We start from the raw sequence: 11131 nt of genomic DNA, 5'->3' as shown, positions 1-11131 counted from the left end.
GGGCTCTCGGAGACTTCCTGTTCTCTGAGGGCCGACTGTTGTCTTCTGAGGTCGAGCGAGCAGGAAAGGTCGGTGGAGTACAAGTCCGTGTCCTCCACCAGGATGGAGATGGGAACAGACAGGCTGCGCTGATAGTCGCCTGCAGTGAACAACGTATGGGTCACATGGTCAATGTTTACCTGACGGCTCGGGACATTTTGAGGACCCGGTCCCTTAGCATGAACACCTGACCCCAAACATTAGTAGACAGCAACCATAACTGTTGATCCAAAACACCAACATACAAATAAATACACAATAAAATAAAAATAAAATGATGATAAAAAAGCTCAAATAAAATTCAGCTCTGAGTCAATCAAATAATGACAATTTTCTTTTCCTATTTTTTTTAATCAATTTTTTTTATAATTTTAATTGTTTGGGGTTTGTTTGGCCTGCAGTAGCTCTACTTTCCAGCAGGTGGCACCTTAACTGACTGCATAAGTAGTCCTGTAAAACGCCTGTTTTACAAATAACTTCTTAAAAAAAAAATTAAATGATGGTGCTTAAAATTTAAAAAATTTTTTTGTTGATATTTATTTCCAAGAGAAAACCATGACGTGACTCTGGTCTAAATTATTGATGAAACCTTGTTAATCACTTATCGTCTTACTCTGGAGGCCGTCGCTGGGCTCACACTCCTGCTGAGGTTTGGCTTTTTTTCTGGGTGACAACCTGAGGAAGGCGTCCTTCAGCAGCTCGGTCGCCGTGGCTCTGTTGTCCGGGTTTGGATCAAAACAGTTCATGATGAAGCCTTTGGCCTCGTCTGACATGCACTCCGGAACCTTGGGGTGGATCTTGAACATTCCCACCTGGACACGTATATATTTAAGGTCAATAAAATGTATTAATTTATTTCTACATATAAACACACAGAGACCATCAGGGAACAGAACTGGCCTGTAGAGGGCGGCATAAATGTCCGTTCCCATGACTAAAAAAAAAAACCAAACAAACTTTTTGGCTGTTTTCACGTTGACCTTTACCTTGAACATGGCCGCCTGAGGACTTCCCAGCTCGTGGAAGGGCGTTTTGCCCGTTGCCATTTCTATGATGGTGCACCCCAGGGACCAGATGTCCGCCGGCTTCCCATAACCCCGAGGACCCTGGTCTATGATTTCTGGAGCCATGTACTGGAGCGTTCCTGTGGAGGAATCCACCGTCAGATGTTTTCATGACAAAAACAAACAGAAAAAGATTTTAATGTCTCGTCCGGGGAGATCAGAGGTTGAGGGTTCAATTCCTTCAAATGGGGGTTTTAGCTTGTCCCTGGAAGTCCCACCTCCCAACGTCTAGCAGACTGGCTGCACCACCATGTAGCTCCACCTGCTGTCCACAACAAGGAAGTGTCCTTTTGAGAATGAATATTGTTTGTACTTTCTTCAGTACTACGTTGCTGTGGATTAACTTCTCTACATCAGGGGTTTTCAAAAATATGAGGTGCACCTTCACTGGGGGGCGCCAGAGCACTTCAGGAGAGAGAAGGGAGACTGACGTTGTACATCAGTTATTTTGTTTGTTATTTATTCAACTTCAAATAATAATAATTTATGAATGTGTGAAGAGTGGGTTGCGGGGGTGGGGGGTGTATACACCTGCCTAAGACTTTTGCATCCGTCCTGTATCATGACTTTAGCAGATACAAACGCCGTCTCACCTGCGAACGTCTCGGTGCACGGGTTGATCCCTGCCAACCGTTTGGAGGTTCCAAAGTCAGAGATCTTCAGGACTCCACTGTAGGTGTTGATCAGGACGTTGTCCCCCTGCAGGCAGAACACGGGTAAAACACAAGATGGTCACACAACGTGACCGTCAAATTTACTTTTATTATTTAATTTTTTTGCAGGTGGGGGGGCGGGGGCTTCAACGATGTCTGGTGTAGTTGAGAACACACTCACCTTGATGTCTCGGTGGACTATCTGGTTGTCATGGAGATACCTGAGCCCCTCCAGGATCTGCTTGGTGTAGAAGATGATGGTGGCCTCGTTGTCTTTCAGGGGACCCCACTTGGACCGCAGGAGAGACGACAGGCTCCCTACAGGCCGAGGGGGAGAACTTCACTTTGTTACGACAGAGGTGATTAACAATCTTTTCTGTTGAAATGGGAGGCTAATTCTGAGAGGATTTCTCAGTAACTGAGAAGAGAAAAAAAAACTTGGACGGCGGATGTTGCAAAATCTCCTATTGTTAGCTTCCAACATCGACGTCACTGCCTCAGAAGACTGAAGTACTAACACAGGACACAGAACAACAGGAGAATTGTTCTAGTTCTTTAAAAAAAATCCATGAAAGCAACTAAAATGCTTTGAGCCATTTCTATGCCATCTATTGGGGGAATGTGGGCATTGCAGGGAATAAACAGAAGTATAATGATAATAATAAAATTAAAAACATTATTTTGACAAGTTTGACGGGTCGGATCGAAAAGCCAAATGAGCAGCATCTGGCCCCCGGGCCAAAGTTTGCCCATGTGTGTTTTAATCCAACTTCCAGGTCTTTGTCTGGGTTTTTTGTTCATGGTCTACTGCAGTAGTACCATGACTCAGTGCAGGGTGTGAACTGTGATTCATTGACAGGGAAATGTAATGATGAAACATTAATGACATCATCATCACTCCTTATCAGACCTGATGTTGACCTGGTTTGTCCAGGGTTTTAGAGACTGAAGTCTAGCCCACCTCCTGGCACCTCCTCCATGAAGATCTTGATGAAGCCGTCCTGACTGACGGAGCCCAGGTACTGGACGATGTTCCTGTGTTTGAGTCGTTTGTGTAAAGCTATCTCCTCGTGGAGAGGCTGCGAGTACCTGCAGTACACAGTACACAGTACGCAGTACACACGTCAATGAAGTGTTAGTTAAAGAGAGACAAAGGTTTAACAGTGACACAGACGAGCACAGATTAAAATCAAAGTAGGGACTGTGTCCCTAGAGGTCATATGATGCTAATTAAAATCAAAGTAGGGAGCGTGTCCCTAGAGGTCATATGATGCTAATGTTTTCTGGAATTTTCCTACAGTTGGAAATGACTCAGACTAAGACTTAGAAAAAAAAAAACTCAATATATTGTTGTGCCTATAGTATCACAATATATTATGCCTCTGTATCGCGATACCTATCGTATTGTGATCAGATCGTATCGTGACATGCATCGTGATACGTATGGTATCGTTAGATTCCAAATTCCTTTTTCTGTATTAGCATTAAGGCTCAGTACACATCTGTAACACGACTCCAGAAGCTGTGGAACTAGAACTGTTCTTTGTCGTGAAGTTCCTGAAACGCTGAGGTTGTAACTGAAAATTCCAATGAGGAAAAATGGGCTGTGAATTCTGCCTGTAGAAAAGAGACTTGACTTCTTGACATGTTCTGTGTTGGTATTGGTTGGTACTGATATAAAGTACAGGGCTGTTCTATTACTACACTCCAGACAGGAAGTGACTATAAATGATCTCACATCTGCTGTTGCGCCACAGCAAAACTTTTTTTTTGTTTTCTATACCGCGGCAGGATTGCTTCATCAGGACAGTGACAGGAAACACAGAGTGAAGCGATGGTCACATGACCTCTGTCTAAATCATTGCTCAGGCCTCAGAACCCAGAACTGTTTACGGTACGATGCAGAAGGAACGGAAAGTTGGAATCCTGTTCTAAAAAATTCCCAAAAGAACTCCAGGAGCATCACACACACACACACCCAGTCCAGCATAGTGTCAGTGGGGGGGGGGGACTATACTCGGTCCTTATCTGGCGACTCACTAGTCCCTCCCAGCGTAGACCACACCGTACGTCCCCCGACCCAGAACCACCTTGTCACCGTTCTCGTTAGTCTCGTAGACGTACTGTAAGAACGAGAACGAGACGAGACAGGAAACTCACAACAAAGTGTGAACCTGGAACCTCCTGGTGGCAGACAGGAGTACTACAACCTCACCATTCTAGCCTCAATAAATAGGTGGGATTCAAACCTGCAACCCTCCAGTAAGACACCCTACCTTGCTAACTCACTTGTGACACAACATGATTTTTTTTTTCTGCGAGACTAAAAATAAATCACATTCCGCGTCACTGATCGAGGGACTGGAACAAACCTCCAGGATTCCTTCAGTCTGACGTTCCAGGTCCGTCGAGTCCTTGGCCTGCTGCAGCAGAGAGGACACCAGCTCACAGAACCTACAGGGGGCGACAAACGATGGTGTCACTCATTGTGAATCATTAGATCACAACATCTTTCTTTACATCCAGTTACATCAGCAACAGATCGATTGGTAATTGATTATTATTTATTCAAATATTTTTACAAATATTGTTCATTACTGTGTAAAAAAATAAACTTCAAATTTATTGGGTTAAGAAACTCTGCTGCGTGAACTTTATTTTTTTTTTTTCTGCGAGACTAAAAATAAATCACATTCCGCGTCACTGATCGAGGGACTGGAACAAACCTCCAGGATTCCTTCAGTCTGACGTTCCAGGTCCGTCGAGTCCTTGGCCTGCTGCAGCAGAGAGGACACCAGCTCACAGAACCTACAGGGGGCGACAAACGATGGTGTCAATCATTGTGAATCATTAGATCACAACATCTTTCTTTACATCCAGTTACATCAGCAACAGATCGATTGGTAATTGATTATTATTTATTCAAATATTTTTACAAATATTGTTCATTAATGTGTAAAAAAAAAATCTTTAAATTTATCAGGTTCTATAAGAAACTCTGCTGCGTGAACTTTATTAAAGAGTTTTTGAGATCCAGCGGACCAGACAAGATGATTTGGCGGTCCCCATTTGGCCCCTGGGCCTTGAGTTTGACACAAAAACCTTTTGATTCCGCAGACAAACTCACCCTCTACAGTGGAGCTCAGAGGGGAAGCAGAGCTGGAAGTCGTCAGAGTTGTAGTGCACGTAGAGGAAGCAGCTCCGCTCGTCGATCTTTGAGCCGCTGCAGCAGGACAAACGAGGAGGATTAGTATTGATACACGGCTGTTGTGTGTGTTCAAAGAGCTCGGGGTCACGACCTGCAGTACAGCACGTGGACGGTACCATTGATCAGACTAATACAGTGGACCCTGAGATACCAGGGTCTAATCGGTTCCACCACAGCACTCGTCTGTATGTCGGATTTGTTCCAAAACCCCAGAAATATACTATATAATTATTAATTAATTAAATTAACCCCCACCATTTAAACATGAAAAAACATAGATATAAACAAATATATTGATAATATAAAATAATACTAATGAAGAAAACATTTTATAAATATTGTTATAAAAAATGGGTAAAATAACCCAGAGAGGGAGACAGAGTGCCAGGGCCACTGAGGTGGGAGAAGGATTATATATATACATATATAAATATATATATACACATATATACACACATATATACATATATATATACACATATATATACATACATATATATACACACATATATATACAAATACATATATACACATATATACATATACATACATATATACATATACATATATATATATACATATATACACATATACATATACATATATACACATATACATACACATATATACACATATATATACATGAGCAAGATCTTCCAATAGTTTCAGACTGGTGACATGGAATACTCGTATTTGGAGAAGTATCTAGGGTGTCTACTGTATACTGATGTTGTTTTGTTGATGACAACACTTCTCTGTTTGTTTTGCTGAAGAAACCTGAGCTGAGGACAGCCCTGCAGAAACAGTCAGTCAGTCAGGACGACTGTTTGAGTGTGTGAGCAGCCAAACACCGAGAGACTCAAACAAGTTCCAACGGTTTGAGACAGATCTGAAACGCAGAACCGGTGTGAACTGGTTTCAAACCGGCCTGATTTGTTTGTCTGTCTCTCTCTCCCCCCCCCCGTCAACTTTTCAGTTTGATCGTATCGGTATAAAACAGTCAGGGATTCAAACAGTGTTTGTGTTCTGGTCCTCTGACAGTTTGGACACACCCAGAGCTGGAGCAGAATCCTGGCATGAACACACTCTGTACCAGGCATGGCCAAACTGAGGCCCGGGGGCCGGAGACGGCCCGTTCAGCTTTTTTAAAAATCTGATTATCAAATTATATGATTTATTTATATTATCATTATTCTTCTGCCTTTTCCTTGAAATACCCACGTTTCCCCAATAGAGGGGGCAGAAAATGTGATAAAAGCAATTTCGCATTTTAGCCTTTATGCATGACTTTTACATGTCATTTATCTTAGTTCGCCTGCTCCGTACTCTACCTCACTCCACGGATGGCCGAGGCCGGGAACGTCCACTGGTGGAGGCCTTTCTGCAAGAAGCAGAACATGGAAAAAGTGAGTCTAAAGACTTCGTCCAGCGTTGACCTCTGTGACCTTTGATTTGATCAGATTTTTATTCAACTGGTTTTCAACTCCGTTTTTGTACAGAACTTGAACAGAAACCTGTTCAAACGACTGAAGCTCGTCAACAGGTTTGGATCTAGAACCTTCTGATTTAATTTGTCTTTCCAAAAACTGAACGAACATTTACAGAAACTGGTCGTGACAAAAACTGAAAGAACATTTACAGAAACTGGTCGTGACAAGAAAGAAGCTGAAGGAACAGCCGTGTATTTTCTGTAACATTAATAATAATGAAATGAGGGAACAAACGTAAGACTTTTAGTCAATATTTGTCTTATAACTTGTGGGGAAAAGATAAAGATCAACAGTCGGACATTGTTTTTTTTTCATGAAAAAATTTGATCTACACACGGCGACACATTCACTGCACCAACATTTACATTCAACATTTACATAAAAAGGTTCCAGTTCCAGTTCTATCTTTGGAACTCATTTTAGTGAAATGAAAAAGGAAGAAAGAAGTTCCTCCAGGCCGTGGGCCTGGAGGAACTTCTTGTTAAATGTATGTAGGTTCTACATACCTTTAACGCTGTGACGTGTTTCAACTGAACCGTGCGACTTTCATCCTCCTCACTCACAGACACGATGGCGGGCTGAAGGACTTTACTGGGTTCAAGGACCAGAACCTGGAAGACAGGGTTCTGACTCATCATAAAGAGCCTCGGGACTGAGGAGAACTTTTATCTGGTTTGAGTTCTGCTTCACTTCCTGACACAACTGCATAAAAAAACATGATCCTCTGTTTAACTTTATGAAATACATCCAGTAGGTGGCAGTAGTACAACTCTCAATATTCAAATACAAAAGAAAAGCTCAAAGAAGCCTAGGAGTGCTAGCAGGATTAGCTAAGCCAAACCTTAATGAGAACTTTCTACAACATACTAGCGTGGCGCTAACATGACGCTACCACATAATATGCTAATAGTATAATAGCATGGAGTTAACCAGGTGAGACCAGTCTCAGCAGTGTGGTCTTACTGGACACCGGTCCGTGGAGACGGTGGGTTTACACGTCTGCAGCAAAAGCTCCATCCAAAAGTCCACAGTGTTCTGTTTGGGGGATCGAACCTCAGGCGGTTTGGCAAACTGACGGTACAGAACGTAGGTCTCCATAATGGAGCCCACGTACCTGAAGGGGAATGAAGGTGAAGGGAAACATGAAGCGACCGAAGCAAAGAAAAGTTGACAAACAAACTCATTCTTCCTCACCAGATCGGAGCCTTAAGTTTGTAGAGTTTCTCCGACGCCTCGATGACCTTTCGGAGTTCGTTCACCAAGATGTTTGCTCCGAGGTAGAACCCAACATCCCAGTAGTCTCTCATCTTCTCCAGGCTGCCCTTCCTACCGAGCAGCGTGCTGAGAGTCACACCTGGATGAACAACAGCTCAGTAAACAACATTTTAAAGAATACATCAATTAACACAGATGTTCCAGTAGGTGGCAGTAAAGGGATTTAAAAGATTCAAACATGCTGGTACATGCTGACTTTAGTGATGATTGAGTCAAAATAATGTGAAATTTTGGAAAAAAATGTGGCCAAAACAGACATGGTCAGTTAAGATTTTGCTAAATAAATTCCACAAAAAAAAAATTCTCAAAAAGCGCTAATTTAATGAGAAACATACAGACAAGATAATCATTTGAAAAGAAAAATTCAAAAACATTTTTCTCATAATTTTTCATCATCTGATCAAAACTGCTAAATTAGGATTTTTTCTAAAACAAATTCTAGAAAATAAAATCTCAAAAAGCTCTAATTTGAAAATGCAAACAAGATAAAAACTTTCCAAAATTTCCAGACCTTAATTAGAACTTCTACAATATACTAATGCAGCGCTAACATATCGCTACCATATAATAGGCTAATACTATTATAGCTATAGAGCTGTTACCTATTTTCCGCAGCTCTTAGTTAATAAAAGTCTTCCTAAAGAGAGGAGTACTCAAAGTCAAAGAGAGCTGTTACCTATTTTCCGCAGCTCTATCGAAGTATCAAACTCATGTCCAGCTGCCATGAGGAGAACCACGTTATTGATCCCAGAGTGAAGCGTCGGCTCCGCCTCGAAGGCCGCTCCGTACCTGGGACATTAACACGGAGACTGATGACTGCACGAACAAAACCAAAGAATCTGGAGGACGGAGACAGAGACAGAGACGGTGGAGGACTGACCAGTAGCAGGCCTGGTCTCTGCTGGACTGGTCCGTGAACCCAGAGCTCATGAACATGTCTTTGTAGATCCGACCACACAGACACAGGAAGTCCGATGCCACCTTGTTTCCTGCCTCCACTATGGGCAGAATGGCGTCCAGAGCTTTGGCCCGATCTCCGGGGTGATTCCTCCTGTCGTGGGGGAAAAATTAATAACATCAGGAGGAGGAGGGAAAGGAAAAAAAATCAGACAGGAAATTAAAGCTGAACACAGGATTGGCACCGACTCAGGACTCAGGAAGAGATGTTATCACTGAAATGAATCACAGTGATCGGCGGTCGAAGGAAATCAGGAAGAAAAACAACAGCAAGAATCGACGCAGGAGGAGATTTGATCAAACATTTATGTCCATTTATTAATTACTGATGAAGAAAAACAAACAAATAGAAGAAGGAGACGTGATGATCAAACCCTGCTGTACAGCAGCTGTGACGTTTATTTTTTATGATTTAAAACTCTGATATAAATTAGACAAAAACAAATGTCACCTGTTGAGGGCAAATATGTAGTGGAACTGGATATTCTGATGTCGCGCCACCAGACACATGGGCAGGTTGTTCAGAGTCTCCACCAGTTTGATGATGGAATCATAGTCCTGGGAAACACACGGGTAGAATGACCATGAATTATTGACAACATTTAATACACACACACAGACATACACACACATCAGTCCAATGTAGAACTTTTAGAAGATGGACGTAATCAAACACATTTGTACAGTTCATGTCTTTGAATGCTGTAAAGTGGGGGTCCCCAACCCCCGGTTCACAGACCAGTACAGGTACACGGGTCACTCAGGGAAAATTCTGCTTTTTTTTTCAGACTCCAATATTAACAGAATAAAGTCCAAAACAGTGGTCCCCAACCTTTTTTGTACTAATCGGCCAGTAGGGGCCGCTACTGTGGACCAGTAGCACTGTGCCAATTGTTGGAGGATTGTTACATTTTCAAAACAAAATACCTTTTTGACTTTTCTTTTTGATTTTGTTAGTATCAGAGTCTGGATGACATTTTATTTTGAAACACTGAAAGATTATTTTTTCTATGTCCCACTGCGGCCCAGTAATAAATGATTACGGACTGGTACCGGTCCGCAGACCTGGGAACAGACCTGGGATTGAGAACCCCTGGTGTACAAAATTAGAATTTTATTTTGATAAATTAACCAATCCTCAAACAATCCTTTAATGATCAAACAACAGTGAAGTGAGTGGAGTCTTATCACAGTCTGACCATTGGAGGGCACTATTTTTACAGTGGACCAATTGGGCACCCCTGGTCAAAAAAAATTAGAGATGTATTTTGAAAAATTACCAACCCTTAAACAATCCTTTAATGATCAAACAACAATATGACCACTGGAGGGCACTATTTTTACAGTGGACCACCCTAGACATGGATGTTCCAGTGTGTCAAACACATTGTTGTTGTTGTTGTTTTTATTGTTGACCAATCACACGTCTCACACAGATCTCACCTGGATGTCTCTGTAGGACAGCAGCAGGTTCATGACGATGTCGGGGCTGAGCAGCTCCACGCTGTCCAGGCCTTGCTGCTGGATGCGGCTCAGCTCCTCGCTCAGCTCCTTCCCGCCGAAACGTTCCCGCGCCATACGGATCTCGTGTCTGATGGACTCCCTGAAGTACTCGCTGTTGACGGGAGGAGAGAGGGAATTAAACCAGCACACAACTGTACCATCAATGAGGGTCTAAGGCAGGGGTGTCAAACATACGGCCTGTGGGCCAGAACCGGACCGCTGCGGGGTTTAATCTGGATGAATTTTGTAAGTGAAACAGAAATTGCACAAACACTTCATGTACCACCTAGGGGTACATGTGGGCATTGCAAATGGAAATGAAAATATTTACTGCAAATATAAATATATATAAAAAAATATATAATATATATATTTTCTAATAAATTACAAATGCAATCAGGGACATTTCTTGGAGTGTTGAGACATTTTAATAATTATAAAATATAATTACAAATCACCTACATATATATGACCTGTACGATATATAATTTTATATTTACACAAAAGAAATATTCTTAATTTTTGATGAAATCAAACACTGCCGATCTGTTTTTCTGTGGTTCTGACCTGGACCGGATGTGCACGTTGCTCAGCAGGTACACCAGTCTCTCCACCAGGGGGGTGAGCAGAGGCTCCAGCTGGAAACTGGGCTGCATCAGGTCTTGGATCCCACTCATCGTCGCAGCATCACAGGCGAAAACTTTACCTTGAGGGGACACCACGTACGGGATGAAGGTGTAACTCCCACACTGCTCCTGTAGGGGGACGGAGTGATTAAAGGTGACAGTTCGAAGTTTGAGCTGTGTGACAGTCAACAACGCACCCTACTGACAGGAGAGAACACAACAGTTATAAACAGATAGAACACACACAGACAAATATATGTAATAAATATATATATAAATATATAAAACAACACATATAAATATATCCACACATTTC

At 42.2% G+C, this 11131-nt stretch overlaps 1 protein-coding gene across 1 annotated transcript in view; it reads right to left on the bottom strand.

The window, feature by feature from the left end:
• The window catches only part of LOC103388011 (mitogen-activated protein kinase kinase kinase 5), a 17902-nt gene that overhangs the window by 4879 nt on the left and 1892 nt on the right, over window positions 1-11131 (bottom strand). Inside the window, 18 exon segments of the mRNA XM_025061473.1 lie at window positions 1-139; window positions 653-851; window positions 1026-1183; window positions 1697-1802; window positions 1938-2074; window positions 2718-2872; window positions 3797-3879; window positions 4483-4564; window positions 4884-4979; window positions 6296-6345; window positions 6961-7065; window positions 7418-7568; window positions 7649-7808; window positions 8406-8518; window positions 8610-8780; window positions 9138-9244; window positions 10130-10301; window positions 10757-10944. Of these exon segments, the coding sequence (XP_024917241.1) occupies window positions 1-139; window positions 653-851; window positions 1026-1183; window positions 1697-1802; window positions 1938-2074; window positions 2718-2872; window positions 3797-3879; window positions 4483-4564; window positions 4884-4979; window positions 6296-6345; window positions 6961-7065; window positions 7418-7568; window positions 7649-7808; window positions 8406-8518; window positions 8610-8780; window positions 9138-9244; window positions 10130-10301; window positions 10757-10944 (2372 nt within the window).

This window comes from Cynoglossus semilaevis, chromosome 13, assembly GCF_000523025.1.
Source record: "Cynoglossus semilaevis isolate Cse_v1.0 chromosome 13, Cse_v1.0, whole genome shotgun sequence".
Classification (NCBI taxonomy): Eukaryota; Metazoa; Chordata; class Actinopteri; order Pleuronectiformes; family Cynoglossidae; genus Cynoglossus; species Cynoglossus semilaevis.
The sequence above is the reverse complement of the archived record's forward strand: the minus strand, read 5'-3'. Positions and strand labels throughout refer to the sequence as shown.